Below are 17,500 nucleotides of genomic sequence, written 5' to 3' on the forward strand. Positions count from 1 at the left end.
TCCTTCCACAAACACACACACGTTCCATCTACTTTGGAGCTTTCAAGTCGTCGCTGGGCCCAGAGCAGACAGATGCATGGCTGTTCCACCTCAGGAATGTGCCTCACGGGGATGGGGGGGGGGGGGGGGGTGGTGGAGGATGGGAGGAAGCCGTGTACCATCGGAGGTTGAGGGGAGACACGGGTGCCCCCTGTGCTCTGGGAGCACAGTGTGCAGCGTGACTTATCAGACACGCTGTCGGGAGCGGCTGCCTTCCTCTCCTCGCCAGCCGTTCTTGGCAGCCTGCTTGTGGGGAACAATAAGGCTGGGAGCCCTCTCCCTCAGCCCGGGGCTTCTGTGGAAGAACGAGCAAGTATAAATAGATGTTATTTGTATTCCCATTTTCTTGCCTTCAAGGTTTTCTGGAATTCTTCCTTTGGTTTGTTTTGGGTTATTCTCTTTGCATACTTCCTTTGCTGGGTGGTCAGAGTTCCTCCCTTCCCTTCGAAAGTGCCCCGGTGACCCTGGCGGTGAGGGGATTGCAAATAAACTCAATATGCCAGCGATCTGTGGTGGGAAGAAATGAAGGGAGAAAAACAGCAAACTGTAAACAGCCACTGTTAGAAAGACAGGCACCCGGGCCCAGAATCAATACACAAACAAATGTAGTCTTGGCCGTTTGAGTCCGGGGAACTGGATAACAGCAAAGAACAGTGAAGATAATAGTACCGTGGGCAGCGAATGATGACATTTGTTTACTGAGCACTTACTACCTGTCAGGCACTGGGCTATGCGTGGATGTCTGTTTACTGACCCAGGAAAGAAAAGGTGAGTATCTAGCAGATCATACCCCTCAGAAGCACAGAGGGGTGGTTGTGCACACAGCCTGCCAGGCTGCTTACAGAGCCCTGGCTTGAGATCCACCAGATTGAAATGAAGTCTGCAAAACTGAGGTCACTAAAGTGCAGCACTGTAAGGGCTTTGTAGTAGAGGAATTTTAAAACCCACCCTCCCGTGCTCCCTCCCTGTGCTGGCTGGGCTGGAGCAATATAGCACAGAAGGTAGGGCATTTGCCTTGCACGCAGCCAACCGGGGTTCAATTCCTCCCTCTCGGATTCCTCTGTCCCTCTCAGAGAGCCCGTCAAGCTACCGAGAGTATCCTGCCCTCATGGCAGAGCCTGGCAAGCTTCCTGTGGTGTATTCGATATGCCAAAAATAGTAACAAGTCTCACAATGGAGATGTTACTGGTGCCCGCTTGAGTGATGAACAACGGGAGGACAGTGCTACAGTGCTACCCTCCCTAGCACTGAGACAGTGAGACTGTGGGGACACCTTCCACTGTGTCCCTTTCCATTTCATTGTCATGGGTTCAGTTTCCTGAATGCAGTGTGTCTGTCACTTCTCTCCGTCTAGTCTGCCATCAAGTCTCCCATCCTGACTTGTGGAGCACAGAGAACATGAATAGAAGCCAAGGCACCCAGGAATGTTGTAAAGCAGCCAGCACTGTGTGTGTGTGTGTGTGTGTGTGTGTGTGTGTGTGTGTAGTCTGCATCTTTGCAGTCTTTCCAATGTCTGGGGACTAGTTTTATTCCCATTTTATAGAGGGCAAAATTGAGACTCAGGAAAGATGAATGCTTTACCATGTTACTATCCAGAGCTGCCATCAAGAGCATGAATTAGATGTGCCTTGCCAGCTAGGACATGTATTCTATCTAGCGTACACATATTTAACAGTAGATTAAGTTTTGGTTGTATGTCACTGGCCCTTTCCTTTTGCCTGTGTGGAAAATGTCCATACACACAAAATTTCTGTGTAGGATTATTGGGTTCTCCAACCCACTAAAACTAATCTGTGGACTCTGGAAATGCATATGCTTATGAATTTGTACTCTAGATGATACTGTAAGAGCTCATAAATACTCAGGATACTGTTTTTTCACTCAATGGCCATATGTTCACATATGGATGATTACGCGCTTATAAAAATACTCTACTTTCAAAAATTAATATGTTATCCCATCTGAACACTTCCAAGCTTGATTTCTATGGGGTATTTTGCAACCACGAATTCCAAATGTGCTCAATGCTTCTTTTGGTGGCTTGTCTATTAATTTTGGCAAGTCGTATAGGTTTTTTTTTCCAACAAACAATGAGACAAAAAAGCAAGATTTCTGTTAAGCTCTGAGGGAGGGAGACCAGGCAGTTTCTTTATACCTGGTTCTATTATCTTGTCCTGGCCATCTCATATTCATCTTGCTCTAAGATCTTCATTCAGCCAGAGGGCAAAGGGTGAAAGACAGGTTTGTGTGACCTTGGGTGAGACTGTCCAGGCCTCTGTCTTTCCTTATCCTATGACTTTGGGCAGTCACTTCATCTCTGAGATGGGTTCTGTGTCTGCAAATGAATGGTGATTGCAATAGGGCTTGATGGGCATAAAGAAAGGCTGAATGCCATCACCTTATCCAAGCCAAGGGCCTAGTCCCTCCTAATAATGCTCAGCAGAGGTGACCCTTCCCCCCCTTGGCTTACCTGTTTGTTATTAAGGGGCAACACTAAAGTACAGGAGGAATTCAAGGAAAAAATAACTGTTCCTTAGAAAACCTTACCTAGGGGAGCCAGAAAGATGGTACAGGGGTTACCATCCCTCCAATCTTGGTTCAAATCCTTGGCACCAAGAACTGCCAGGGGTCATTCCTGAGTACAGAGCCAAGAATAGGCTCTAAGCAACACAGGCTGTTCCCCCTCAAACAGCCCACCCCACCCCCCAGCCCCACCAATGAGCTTATATCTCCTTAAGATGGGATGGCAGACCAGCTAGATAGCTCAAAGGTCCAGATTGCATCCTTAGCCTTAGTGACAAGTCTGTGTTAGGTCCCGCAAGCAATGCCTGGAGCAACTCCCAAACACCTTTTCAGAAGTAGCCCCTGAGCACTCTGGGTGTGACCCAAGTCCAAAACAAAACAAAACAAAGCAAAAGAAAACAAAAAACAACAAAGACTGATGGCAACCCAAGAACCTGGCCTTGGGGCTGAATTGATCAGAGAGATTAGCATCCTTAGACCTTCCCCACAGCCTCTTTGTGGCCCCAGAATCATCTTTGTTGGGAAGCAGCACCGAGCAGTGTTGTTTTTCCCTCCTGTTTCACTGCAGGTTTTAATGTAAGGATTAATAAGACACTATAGATGTCTTTGAGCTTCCTGGAAGAAAGCGCTCCAGGAGGTGATAAATTCTCTGGCCTGGATAATCTACTCATGAAATATGGAACTTTGAAAGTGTGAGAAAAATCTCAAATCACTTTGACAGCATTTTAATTATAGTTGATTTGTTTGCCGCTAATAGTGAAAATGCTGTCAGCCTGATTTGAGATGTTTCTTCCACTCAAAATGTTATATTTTGTGTTTTTTTCTTTTTTGAGTCACAAGGCAACATTCTGGTTTCCAGAGACAACCAGAATAGCTCAGCAAAATGTGTTGGGCACAAAGGCAAAGAGTGTAAAACAGACCAAACCGTTGGCTCTCCTGGGTGCATTTGACCATGCGGGGTTTTCTTCTGACACCCCTGTTCTTTTAGTCACTTAACAAACAGTTACAGATGCCTCCTGGGTGCCAGGCTCCAGCAAATCCTGTCAGTTTAGCCCCTTGAAAAGTGAGGCTCTTGCCTTCAAGGTGCCGACAGGCCAGAGACTCAGCAAAGAAATAGTGGACCAAGCCTTTCCAGATGGCCATCAAGGGTTTAGAGCAGTAAGTGGGTGGGGAGATATTAAAAGCTGGTGCTCTGGGTGGGCATCCTTGAGGAGGTGATGTTGGCACATGGACCTGCAGAGTGAGAGGTGCCAACCATGGGCAAGGCTGAAAGAGACTTGTAGGTAGAAGGAACAGCAGGTGCAACTCCATCAGAAGTTTGGATGGAGATTTTTGTGTGCAAAATGTGGTGCTTTAACCACTTATGATACAAGTAGCATGGCAGGAAGCAGGGCTTGCTTGGCAGAGTTTCTTCCTGCATGACTGAATGGGCACAGCTGCCCTTACCTATAAACTCAGATCCCATACAGCAGGCCAGGTGTTCTTCCCCAAGCACCCCAGTGTTCTGCCTCTGATATTGAAAATAATTCCCTGCCAGGTCATGCAGCATCCCAAAGGTCAGCTCTGGGAGGGGCAAGACATGATTATGCCCTGCGAGAAGGGCTGGGATTTGGGGTGTCACCAGCACAGTTGGGGTGGGCTCCCCCAGCCTGCAGAGTCCCACAGAGAAACTGTCAAGGGTGGGGGTGGCACGTGTGGCAGTTCGAAAGCCACTTTTCATGTCTGCCTGGTGTTGAGAAGAGAGACTGTGGCTTTTTCATATCTCTCCCGTGAACTCTTAAAATTAATTCCACCGGCAAGATTCCCACGCCCCAAGTGTGGGTTTGGGGAGAAACATGAAGACTTTGAAGTCGAGAAACTACAGAAAGCATTCTCTAGACAGATGCTTGCCGTGCAGAAGTCAGAATCTGTGAGGAGAAAGGTAAAAAGACATGTGGGAAATGATTTTAGGGAGTTTAAAAAAAAAAGAAAAGAAAAAAGAACAGGGAGCAGAGCCGGCTACTGCAGCTTAGGAAAATAAATAAAATAATCAAAGGGCGGGTTAACACTGTGGAAGGAATTTTTTCATTTGAGAGAGATTACCAATAATGAAATGCAAACACAATAGTTACTATGTTTGTTTGCTAGTTTATGTTTCCTTCCAGAAAATGAAAAACGTTTTTTAAGAAGAGAGGCTTGGGGGGTTACCCTACTGGATGCTGGCTGATTGATGTGAGCCACAAGCCACCTTTATTCCAGGGCCACCAACTCATGCCTCTGTGAGCTCTTTGCCAAGGAACTTAATGGTGCTGACATTTCTAAGGAGAGTTCCTTGGGCTGTAGCAAACTCTTAAGAATAAAAATGCCCCCAAATAAGTCTGTCACACAGGAGGTAAACGAGACCTTCCATGAAATCAGCATGTCTTTTGCAGTGTGCCCTTTATACAAAAGGCCCAGCCAGAGGGCCTGGTGGGTCTCTGGGGGTGGTCCCAGAGTATAGTGAGAGTCTGGCCTGAAAAGAAGGAATTTGAGTCTCCAAGTGGGAGCACTGGGTCACTTTTGCCCTGGAGCAAATGGGCTAAAGACTTCCTAGTTTTCTAAGAAGTTCAAAGAGCTGAATATTTGCTTCACAAAAGGATTCACCAGAGGGGTCCTTTAAATGATAAGACCAGAGAGAAAATGTTGTAGGTGAGCCTTTTTTAAAGAACACATTCCTGGGATGGAAAGTAAGAGAGCTAAGGTGCTTGCCTTGCACATAGTCAACCCTGTCCCAGTCCCTGGTACTGCCTATGATCCCCCAGCACCAGCAAGAGTGATCTCTGAGCCAGGAGTAAGCCTTGAGTAATGCTGGGTGTGTAATGCCCTGTTGTGCCCCCCACCCCCCCACCAATAAATCTCTTCACTAGCTGCTTATATAGCTATATAAGGCAGTTATTTCCAGCAAAGAATATTTTTCTAGCTGGTTGAATTACAAATCATGGATTTGGAGTGCTGGATCCAGAGAGAAAATCAAGGTAAGTGTAGAAATATGGAAAATCAAGGCAAGGGTAGAGCTATGGCATTTTGGGGCATCTCCTTCACACTGCTTCTTCTAAGGCTGAAAAAACTCCATTGGGGACCACCTAAACCCCTCCCATTTTGCAGGAGCAAGCACCGATGGCCCTTTGTCCTTCCCAGATAAATTACCAACATAAGGCTGGAGCTATCTCTTGATCTTTGGAGAAAAAAACCTATTTTAAGGGCCAGGGAAATGGTTCAAAGTGCTGGAGGGCATGCTTTGATGCTGGAGCCCCAGGTTCAACCCCCCCAGTGCCCACAGGGGCACTGCTGAGCACTGAGGGGTGGAGCCCAAAAGGAAACAAACAAAAAAACATTTTAAGTATTTATGGATTGTGGGCTTTGTGCCTGGCATAGTCAACAGGCTGTGTCCTGGTCCTCCTGAGATTTGGTGAGATGGTTGATAATGATGGCAAGGGCACTGGCTTTTTTCATCAACTTAAATGTGGAGAGCTGTGTTCTTTTTTCAGCTCTTCCACTTTTTATATTTTGGCCACTTAAAATATGTAGACTTGCTACAACCAATTCAGACCCTAGGAGGGAACAAAAACAGCAAAACTTATTAATTAGCTTATTCCCATATAGCACCCCTGCTAATATTTTGGTACATAGGCTTTCAGAGGTTCTTTTGTTTGTATATGCAAGAGAATAATATACATATATATACATATATACACATATATATAAGCACATACATATTATAAAAGACACTTTCAAAAAAATACACTTTTTTAAAAACCTAACCTCCCCTTCCCAAATCTAGAACTACCATTGATTGTAGTAGCAGAGTATTTCATTTTATAAATATACAAAGATTGCTTGCTAGCACTCCATTATTGGACATCATGCTATTTATAAACAAAGCATCTTTTCACATTGTGTGTGCTTTTTTATGTACACACATACAAAGATGCATGTATATCTTGGCACAATTGTCTGATTATTTTCTTAGCCAGTCGTGGGACTGCTGGATTAAAGGGTATGTACATATTAACTTTGGTCCCGTTTTGCCAAGATGCCTCCCTATGTATTTGAACAGCTGTCCATCCTACAGATCTGCACGTTGTCTTATTGTTTTCTTGGGCAAGTTGCATCTCCTCCCTGGCTATGCCTCTTCCCCTCTGAAATGGGTGTGAGGAGACAGCAGGGGTAGCAGACATTGCTGTGGATGCACTAGTAGACATTTTGGATAAATGGTGATCGTCATCCCCTCTCATAGTCACCCTTTCAGGTCTCTGTGACCCCCATTTTCCCTCTATTTTCTTACCGACCTCTTCTGAGTATAGGAAGGATCCCTTGCCTAAGCACACCCGCTGAGCTGGAATCCAGACCCAATAGTGTCTACGTGATTGGGGCTTGGGGAGGAGGTTTCCTCAGCCCAGGGGTTGGCATCCTCCATGCCAGATGAGCAGGGACTTGCATCCTGCTTGATGGGGTCTTGGGTAGGACTTCCGGGCTTCTATGCCCTCCTGTGGGGTAACCCTGTTACTTAAGAGTGTTAGGACCCACTTAGCCAGAGAACTGCCATAACAGGCTCTGAATAGCTTAGGCCTCTCCCAGGAACAAGAATAGCAGAAAAAACAGATGCTGTTGTCAAAAATTATGCCCCCCCCCCCCCCCCCCCGACTAAGATTAGGTCCCTGTAATGTAACTGTTAGGGGGTGGGCTGGATGTTGCGGGCCAAAACAACAACAACAAACAGTATGTATATACTATAGGTAATAGAAATCTGCTGAGTAATGCTTACTTGACAAAACAAAAGTATAAGAACTTGCTGAACCTAGTGCTGGGGGGTCCTTGTTGAAACCTGCTGAGCTGGGTGGATACTTGGACCCTAGCTAGCTGGAACAACAAACCTCACTATGTGACTTGCATTATCGGCTCTGTTCTCTGTCCTTGAGGGGTGATCAGCTCCAGACTCTAACATTTGGAGGTCTGGTCGACTCCGGACTCTAACAAGAGTAGCTGTTAGGCAGTGATTGCTTCAGCATAGAAACCAGGAGGGAATTTCCAGAAGGTTGGGGAAATCTAAGACTTTTCGCTTTGGTTTTTTAAGTGTGAAAGTTCTATTTCTACATCAACTAACATATTACACTGAAACCACAGACCTGAGCAGCCTGCTTCGTGGCTCCACCTTCCCCCCTCCTTACGCCAGACTCTAGGCCTCCCTCTCCAGACCTCCTGAGGGCAGGCACTGCCTTCTCCAAACTTCTGCCATGTTTTGCACTGCAGGATGTCAGCCTCCTGGGTGCTGAGAGTGAACCCATCCAGGCCCGCTCCTTCTGCTTCTTTCCCAGGCCTGCGGCAGTTGGTGGGAGACCGCGGGTACACAGCAGGCAGCCTTTCAGGCCCTTCTCCTTGCCTGAAAGAGATGTCTTAGAGGTTGTTTGAACAGGTTGACGCAAAGTAGGTACATGGGCCTGAAGGGATTTCAGTTAATAACGGTTCAGTGAGGGGAGCTGATGTGGGGGAAGATTCTCACCTCAAGACCTGCCTAAGATAGTTAAACTTGGAGCCCAGAAAGCACACACAGGACCCAGTGAAGAGCACAGAGCACATTTATTGCAAGGCTGGAAATGTGTATCTGTAGAGAGAAGCACCATCCCAGGTCCATCCCTGGTCTAGGGGGTCTTTGAGGTGTCTCCAAACCCCCACCCCAGGCTATTTCTGTTGTCTGAAAAGAGCTCAGGCCTCAGACTGGGGAGGGCAGTGGCTCAGTTTCTTTCTGAGGCTAATAGTTCTGCACTTCAAGGCTTCATCCCTGGGAATTCACCCCTGTGTTGGGAAAGGTTTTTATTGCCTTATCTAAGACAATGCTGATTTCTTTAAAAAAAAAAAAAAACTTGTTGTTGACTAGACCCTGCTGATCTAAACTCTACTGAGTCATTGCAGAGAGGGCTTTGGACAAAGGCAAGCATCACTCACGAAGATAAGAGGAAATCACTCAGGAAATCACTCAAATTGGAAAGGGGTTGGGGGAAGGAAAATAAATAACCCTGGATCAACTCCTCTTTGCCTGGTTTAGTACTTTTTCCTTTCTTTCTTTAAAAAAAAAAATCCATCTGCAATCCAACCATCCCATCTGGGCTAGATATTTTTGCCTTAATGCCTTAAGGGGTTAAGTAACTGGCACTGAGCTTTGGAAGAAAGGACTCGATGTGGCCAATGAAAAAACAGTGGTGCTCTGGAAGGAAGGCAAAAACTGCGAGACAGTTGATAAAATGATGCTATTGCTCCTACGTGTACAAGAGAAGAGCAAGAAGGCTTTGAAATCCACATAAACCAGCTCGCTCTCTGGGGTTTTATTAAAGCAATGCTAAGTTCCCATATCTATGTGTGCAGGGTCTACATGCAGATCTTGGTGCCCTAACTGATCGATCTCAGTGTCTAGAAATGCAGGGAGAGCATGTGAGCTGGAGCAAAACCAAGTCCTTGACCTGGTCTTGACTTGATCTTTACTCCTCTGTGTCTTTTTGTGCCACCCTCACCTAGATACGACTTCATTGAGATCCGGGATGGGGACAGTGAGTCCGCAGATCTACTGGGAAAGCACTGTGGGAACATCGCTCCGGCCACCATCATCTCCTCGGGCTCTGTGCTCTACATCAAGTTCACATCTGACTACGCCCGGCAGGGGGCCGGTTTCTCCCTGCGCTATGAGATCTTCAAGACAGGTCAGTGTGGTGGTGATGTTGCAGGTGGAAGCTGTCTGTGTCTGACCCTGGCGCAGGCTACTGTGGCACACTGTGTGCTCACAGATAGAGCGCTGGGGCAGGAGTAAGAGTGATGGTTTGATCCAGTGGAGCCAGGTGATGGGTTGAGAGCTCGGACCCTGCTGTGGCAACTCATTCAGTTGTTGTCAATGAGAGGGGATTTTCAGGGTTAGCTCCAGTGCAGGCAGGCCCCATACATCCCACCCCAAGAGAAGGGCCTTGTGATCAATGGGGGGGGGGGAGGGGGGGAACCTCTAGGAGTGAAATTCAATTCGTGTGTGTGTGTGTTTGTGTTTGTGTGTGTGTTTTAAAGACCACAGTGATCTTTGTAAAAATAAACAAAACTTGGTTTAACTTCCACCGAATTGCTTCATGGTTTTGTATTTTGTTTCAGTGTATGGAGCCTCTAAAAAACTTACTATACCCTGACCTTGTCCCAAGTCCAAGCGGATTCATGCAATAGCTTGCCTTTTTTTTTTTTTTAAATGCCTGACAGGACCTCGCAACCAGTGCCCAGGGTACCCGATGTCCACTTCTGTTGATGCTCAGTCACTTTGAACAGGTGGTTCTCAGTGCTCAGACCCAGTGAGACAGTGCTGCTCAGGTCCCCGTGGCTACACGCATTGGTCCTGAGAAGCTACCAGGGCCACACCCATCGTTACTTAGGGAGATATGTCCTGTCAGAGATCCTGGCCCTTGCATATAAAACACATGCATCCCTGAGCAAGCCCTTGCCACTGGTGGAGGGAGTCTGCTGAAAGGAGCGACTGTCAGCCTTGTCATCAAGAGGCCCAAGTTCAGCGTCTTTTGAGCTTTTCTCTCCAGCCTCTCACACAGCAGCTTTTAAATTCCAAGTGCTTCCTGGAAATTTTCCCTGTCAATCCATACTATCACTTCTAGCCATTGCAGCCTCACTTCCTAAATGCTGGTGTATTTGGCCTTTTACAAAGCAATAAAAAGATCACTGAGAAAGACAGGGAAGGCTGCACTTCCTAACTCAGCTACATACTTTGCACTTGGACCGCCTGTGACCCTGGCTCCAGGCCTGACATGCAGGGCCTGTCTTCTGGCTGTAACCAGGCAGGCATGTAGCTCTCAGCACATGGAGCACCATACCCTTCCTCCCCCACACACCCAGCCTCTTCCCCTGCCTCAGAGGCTCCCAGCCCCTCTGCGGCCCTGTCCCCTTCTGCAGCAGCTGAAGTTGCCACTGGCGGAGGGAGTGTGGTGAAAGGGGTGGCTGACAGCCTTGTCATCAAGAGGCACAAGTCCGGCGCCTTTTGAGTTCAGTGTGAGGGAAACTATTCACATATATTTTCCTTTTCACTAAGCGGTGCTTGAAAAGAAGTGGTAGCTGCTGAAAGCACTTTTTTTTATATCTACTCTGTCTAAATATTTGCCGGATTTGTCTGCCTGTTCACAGGAACATAGAACACAATGAAGGGCTGGGACCGAAGGACTGTTAAGCCAGCTCAGGAGCCTGGACTGTCACTAGGCACAAGTCCCAGGAGGTCTGCCTGGCTCCCTTATCCTGCCCTCACTCCATGAGGTCACAGGGACTGACCATCTGCATGTCCAGCGGCTCAAGGATGGCTTAAGGCTCATGAAGAGCTGGATCTATAGTCCCTTGAGTCCTGGACAAGATGATACCATTTGCTGCTGAGATACGATGGGGAGAAAAGAAAGGAATAAACTAGGGTGTTTCCCCACGTAGGCTGGGAGACAGAGGTGCAAATTCTCAGCACAGAGCACAGGCCCAGTAGATGTTGTTGCATGAAGTATGCAAACAGAGAGGAACACTAGTCTGAAGTGGCTTGAGTAAGTGCTAAAGAAAGGTACCCCTGTCATGCCTTGGCAGCGGGGATGCTAGGGAACCTGTTAGAGAGCACAGTTCCAGGTTTTTTTGTTTTGTTTAATTTTATTGAATCACCATGAGATAGTTACAAGCTTTCATGTTTGGGTTACAATCACACAATGATCAAATACCCATCCCTCCACCAGTGCATATTTCCCACCACCAATGTCCCCGGTATACCACCGCCCCCTTTCCGACCCGCTCCCTGCCTCCATGGCAGACATGCTTCCCCATAATCTCTCTCTATTTTGGGCATATGGTTTTCAATACAGACCCTGAAGAGGTCATCATGTTTGGTCCTTTAATCTACTTTCTGCACAGTTCTGCACAGTTCCAGGTTCTAATGCTGTCATTTGTCCCCACCCCCACCCCCCTGTAGAGGGGAGAGGAGAACAGTGAGCCCAGCAAGGAGCTGCTGCAAGAAAGTCAGAAAGGGGCGGGGGAGGGGGAGGGAGGGGGCGGTGAGGATCATTCAATTTAGTATCTCACAAAGGATGTGATATTAAGAAAGTCTGCAGGAAGTCACAGGAGAAACTGAACTCCATCATGCAAGTGAGAGGGGTTGATAGTGAATGATAAAACCCACCAGACAGTGCCACACACAGGGGCAGGGGAAATGAGGCAGGGGCCAGATCATAAGGCTTGTGAAGGTGGAATGTCTTAAGGACAGGCCAGATAACTTGGACCACCAGAAGATAATCTGTTCTCTTCTGCTCTCCCCACCCCTGTGGTCTCTTTTCGTTTCCTTTAAGTCCAAGGAAAAATGTCCACCCAGCTCCTAGTTTTAAAAGGTATTGTAGGAAAAGGGTTTCTGCCCTTCTCTGGAATCCTTCTCTGGAGACATACTATGGGAGCTTTCCTACCCATTCACTTCCCTTCCATCCTTTAAAATCTTTTCTGATTTTGGCCATTAAGTGGTATCTCCTGCTTCCAGTTCTGGCTGGCTTGAAGACAGAGCATATTGTAACGTAATGAGTCAGCATTGCTGTTTTGAGATGAGACCGGAGTAGTGTGAACAAGGTGGCAGGCGTGTCGACTGCCTGGGAACACTAGTACCTGTCAAGGAGGCAGCTTGGGCCTGAGCAGTGGGGCAACCCACTCTGAGAGCTGGCATTGCTCATGGGGGCAAGGACGAGTTTACTGCAGCGGGCGAAGGCCCCGCCAACAAGAGCCACATGACAAAGGAGAGCTCTGGGGACTTCTCGGAGGTCAGCCACACCTGTCATAGGCCCCTCAAAAGAGTAACTCTAGGGGTGATACAGAAAACACACATATGTGTGGGTGCAACATTCACGACTGAGAAAGTGGGGGGTGTAGAGCATTCTTGTAGGTGCCATGTCCTGCTGCACCCACATTTTCATTTTCAGAGTCAGGGGTGTGTGTGTGTGGGGGGGGAGAAATATATAAAGTTTGCGTCATCCACAGAACATGAAAAAAATGTGTGAACATGCTGAAGAAATCCAAACAAACACAGCTATGTTTGCTAGGGAGATTCATGAAAAGGAAGAAGGGGGAACAGTAAACATAGACCCACAAATGCTGCCCAGAGGCTTCTGGAAGCCTTTGAGAGCCTGTTGCCCTGGCAGGGCTCTGCGCAGAATTCTACCCACAGACATCAGCCCTTAATTGGGGTACAGACAGGGGGATGTGGCTGGAGGGCTCGTGTCTGCCCTGAATGAAGTGGTTTATAAAAGAATCTATGTCTTACCAGACCATCCACGTATAAAAGGGGAAACCAAAACAACTTGGAAACTTAAAAGATCTCCTATCACCAAATCTGGAGCAGCTCAGAGACAGGAATTTTAAAATAACTTAAAAGTAACATTAGAAGTAAAACACTGGGGGGAAATGTGTTGGGGGTTTCTGTGTTTTTGTTTGATGCTTGTTTGACCAACCTTCAAGATCAAATATGCCTTTCCTGTTGTCTGGTGACATTTTGGAGACTGAAATCTCTTGGGTGATTCGCAGACAGGGAAAATCTGATGAACCCCTTACTCCCAATTCCCTGACTTGAAGGACTGAATTCACCTTCTGAGGTCCCGCCAAGCCCAGCTCTGGATAAATCCATCATGTTTTAAGGAGCTTTATGCCTACAGATTCTTCTTCCGCTTGTAGAGTTATTATAACATTCACAGTGGAAAAATACAGAGTGGGCATTTTTCATACCAGAGGCCTTTGGTATGAGATCACTCACTACAGCAAAAAAATCACTAGTTTCTCTGGTCAATCTTAGCACTGAGTGAACTTGAGTATTTGTTGATTGAGCTATATTTTTGAACTTTTAATCTTTTCAGTCCCTTGCCAAGGGATCTTAAATTAGGTAGCTATCAGTAAAACTCAACTTGCATCCCAAGACTGGTAGCCCTTTTCTGAGACCTCTTCATTTGATATGCAGCTGCTTGGGTTTTTTTTTTTTTTTTTGTATTCTGACCAGAGTCCAAGAGATGGTCGGATGACAAGCAGGTGTATGATTAGAATAGACAGGTTTTCTGTTTCACATAGGATAAGCCATTTTTCTACCTCATTCAAAGTATGAGGACATACCCATTCATACTCACGTGTCCAAGTACCTACTTTCAGTGTGCGTGTGTGTGTGGTGGTGCTAGCAAGGGAAGGGGCTTGTGTTTGCAAAGTGAAAATTTCCCTTTCATGCAATGCAGGGCTTCAGGATTCTGGAAATTACCGGTTCTTTAGAGTCCCATTCTCCAAGCACCCACCCCCCATGCACAGAACCACCAAAGACAGACATGACGTCCTTAAAGCCTCGTAGGGAGCAGGGATTCCCCTTGCCTGAAAGGGAAATGACAGTAAAGCAAGCCCTAAAAAAGGAAAGTATGAAGGCCTTGCAGACCCTGAGTACAAATGGTGAATAGAATCAATTTCCTCCTGCCTGTGGCTCCTAAGAATGGGGTTTCAGTGCAGCCAGAAGCTTTAACCTTTGCAGATTTCCTCTCTGCCTGCTGTCTGGGCTTTGCCAAACTGCTTCCATCTTCCACCAAGGAGAAGCCCTCAGGAATTGAAGGCCTGGTGGCAAACAAAGTGGGAGACCCCACCACCACCACCCAAGCTCATCCCTTGCCCTTGATTGGCGAGTGTGTGCCCCTCCCACCCCCCTCGAGGGTCCCGTGGAGGAGAGCAATCACAAAATTCCCGGGAAAGGCTCTCTCTGCACCAGGTGTGTGGGCTTCTCCTCTGCTCAGTGCAGCCCTGGGAAGAAGGATGGAGGTGATGAATGCGTGGATCAGGATATTGGAATTTCCTGTCTGATGCTAAACAGAGTTGCAGCCCAGCCCCGCCTGCCTCCCCCGCTTATTTGCATGGCACTTTTTCCAAGTCAGACATTCGCCCGCTGCTTTCCAGAAAGCCGCCTGCCATAAAGAGACTCGCAGAGGGGACTGCTTCTGCAGCCGCTGGATAGAGACATCGCTGCGGGCCAAGATGAGTGCATTGACATCACGTAGTTTTATTTCAGTGCGATCCCCAGAGGACACTTCCTGCCAGTAAACACCTGGTTTATCACCTATTTCTGAGCGTTTTTCCCCCCCTTCCCGCGTAGAGTGTCTATTATCCCACACAAAGCCGGCTACCTCTCTCTGATTGTTGAAAGCAGGCAAAGCGTCGTGGTGGAATCAGTTCTCATTGTCCTGCCGGGATGCATTCGCTGTGGAGGGTCGGGAGAAGTGTGTGGCTACTGGGTTGTGTGCGCCCTGGAGCGCGGAGACCCGAGCGCTAGTCTGCACACTGCTGGGCCTGGGGGGTGCACTCGCCTAGGACGCCCCCTGGAGGCCGCCGGGAGAAAGAATGTGGCTGGGACTCTCTGGAGCATCCTTGCCTCCCCAGCCTCCACCACGCGAGGGGTGGGCGGCATGGAACTAAGAACGCCTCCGTGGGTCCCAGGAAGGCAGCCCAGAGCTTCGGAGGGAAGCAAGCCATCCCCACCACAAAAGAACCAGAAGGCTTCCAAATGTCAATCCGCTGCCGCATTTTTCCAGACTTGCCGTTCCAGCGGCCCTTTTCACATCCCCCAAGCGCCCCGCTGTGATCCACCCGCTACAAATGCCGATTGTTAATTGTCTGGCTACTACAGAGCAGCTCGTTTTAATATAGTCATGACATGAATGAGACCCCAGCTCCCCTTTGCCCCTCCCCTGAGGCACCTTGGATCTTGGAGGGAGAAGGGGGCACCGAGTTGGCTCTGGTACAATAGGGGCTAGTGTTGAGGTCAGCAATAAATAAGGAGTAACATTGTTTTCCCTGCTGGCAATCAGCAAGCCTTCCTTAAGGATTGAAATAACTTACATTTCTGGAGCAAGCAGCTGAGTAATTGAGAAAGAAGACTCTGTTCCTCTCTCCAAGACTCTCTCTCTCTCTCTCTCTCTCGCTCGCTCTCTCGCTCACTCTCTTTCTCTCCAAAAGACTGTTTCTCCCCTCTACCCCCCATCTTACACACAAACTTCTTTCTAATCCCCCCCTGCACCCCCCACTTTCTCAATTCTTCCCTTAACAGGTAGTGTCAGCCAACTCCTCTCTGAAATTTCTGGCCTAAAGTAGGGGTGGAAATGTGGCTGTGAGCAGTTGCTCAGGGGCCACTCCAGTGGAAACACCCACCCCTCACCCTCCGCCTGGGGTTTGTGGGGAATCTGGGACCAAACATTTAAATAACCCATGTGACAGGGGTGACAAAGAAAGCCATTGCCCTCCAAACTTGGTTAATGCTCTGGTTCTTCTTCTTCTTTATTATTTTTTTAATGTACAGGCTCTGAAGATTGCTCCAAAAACTTCACAAGTCCCAATGGGACCATTGAGTCCCCCGGGTTTCCTGAAAAGTACCCACACAACTTGGACTGCACTTTTACTATCCTAGCCAAACCCAAGATGGAGATCATTCTGCAGTTTTTGACCTTTGACCTAGAGTATGACCCCTTGCAGATGGGAGAGGGAGACTGCAAGTATGATTGGCTGGACATCTGGGATGGAATCCCGCACGGTGAGTAATTTCACTGTCAGGAAGTGCTTCTCTCTTCAGCTTCACTTGTGCCTATTCATTGCTTCAGTTAAAATAAAAAAGGAGCAAAGATTTCCAGGCCCCATTGGGTTCCCTCAGGACCACTGAGTGCTGTCTCTTTTATCCTTCACCAGTGATGATTTCTAAATTGCAGGAAGGTACTTTCCTTCCTTGCAGATGTTTCTGGGAGGGAAGATACTGAATATGAGTAGATACTTAGTTGAAGGTGAGGAAACTTTTAGTTATGCTTCAAGCTGTCAACCTTTCCACCAGCAGTGACTTGGTGACTACCTGCTATGCTGAAATAGAATCTTAGTGCCAGCTGGACTAACTTTGATTCCTGGCATTGCTTATAACATTTCAGTGGCCTAGTGCGAGCTACTTAGCCAATCAGTAGTTTATATATAGAAATGGGCTGCTGTCTCCTGATCACTATTACCCTTGTGATTCTTAAAAATTAATATAGTCTTAGATATCAAAACAGCATATCACCCAAGGCAGAAAAGAAAGCCAACTCTCAGGCAAAGAGCAACATAGACCTTAGACAAAATCTGTCTCAAAAAGGAAATCAATCTTCCACTTTCATAGTCATTTGAAGAATTTTCCACTACAAGGGAGATTTGATGGCTAAGCAATTTTGTTTCCCAAGAAAAGCATAAGATTTAGACCAGAAACTTGGGTTTAAGTCCCAGCGCTGCTATTTCAAGGGAAAGTCATGTGACCTCTTCAAACCTCAATTTCTTCTTCTGTAGAACAGGCCTTATAATGATAGCTTTCCAGCCCACCAGGGCTGTTGGAACAGAATGAGGCCAGGTCAGTGAAAGTACTTTTAAAGGTGCAGGAAAACTATTAGACATTGTTCTCAAACCATGTCTCTGGTTGTTACTTTACACCAAGGCATAAGAAGTGATGCTCCATTGAATGAATGCAATTGTGGAAAGGAAAACTATATTAGAAGTGGAGTTTGACATTTCTACTTCTGCTGCCCCCTCTTTGCCCTGCATGTCCAGTCGGCTCCCTGATCGGCAAGTACTGTGGAGCCCAGACCCCCTCTGAGCTGCGTTCGTCCACCGGGATCCTCTCTCTGACCTTCCACACAGACATGGCAGTGGCCAAGGACGGCTTCTCTGCACGCTACTACCTGGTGCACCAGGAGCCCCTGGAGAGTGAGTTGGCTGCTTGGAAACCTGTCCTGCCTTTCCACCAAGGCTCCTTCTTGGTTTCATTTTTCTTTTTTCATCAAAGACGCCCTGAAGATTGAGTGACCAAAAAAGCAGTATTACAAACGTACCAGGTTCTGTAAATGGTCAGCACAGCCATAGAGCAAAT

At 47.4% G+C, this 17,500-nt stretch overlaps 1 protein-coding gene across 1 annotated transcript in view; it reads left to right on the forward strand.

The window, feature by feature from the left end:
- The window catches only part of NRP2 (neuropilin 2), a 118,041-nt gene that overhangs the window by 27,240 nt on the left and 73,301 nt on the right, over positions 1–17,500 (forward strand). Inside the window, exons 3-5 of the mRNA XM_056111614.1 lie at positions 9,091–9,272; positions 15,923–16,153; positions 17,182–17,337. Of these exons, the coding sequence (XP_055967589.1) occupies positions 9,091–9,272; positions 15,923–16,153; positions 17,182–17,337 (569 nt within the window). The remainder of the gene's footprint in view (positions 1–9,090; positions 9,273–15,922; positions 16,154–17,181; positions 17,338–17,500) is intronic.

Source organism: Sorex fumeus, unplaced genomic scaffold (assembly GCF_029834395.1).
Source record: "Sorex fumeus unplaced genomic scaffold, SorFum_2.1 ptg000014l, whole genome shotgun sequence".
In the NCBI taxonomy this organism is placed as follows: Eukaryota; Metazoa; Chordata; class Mammalia; order Eulipotyphla; family Soricidae; genus Sorex; species Sorex fumeus.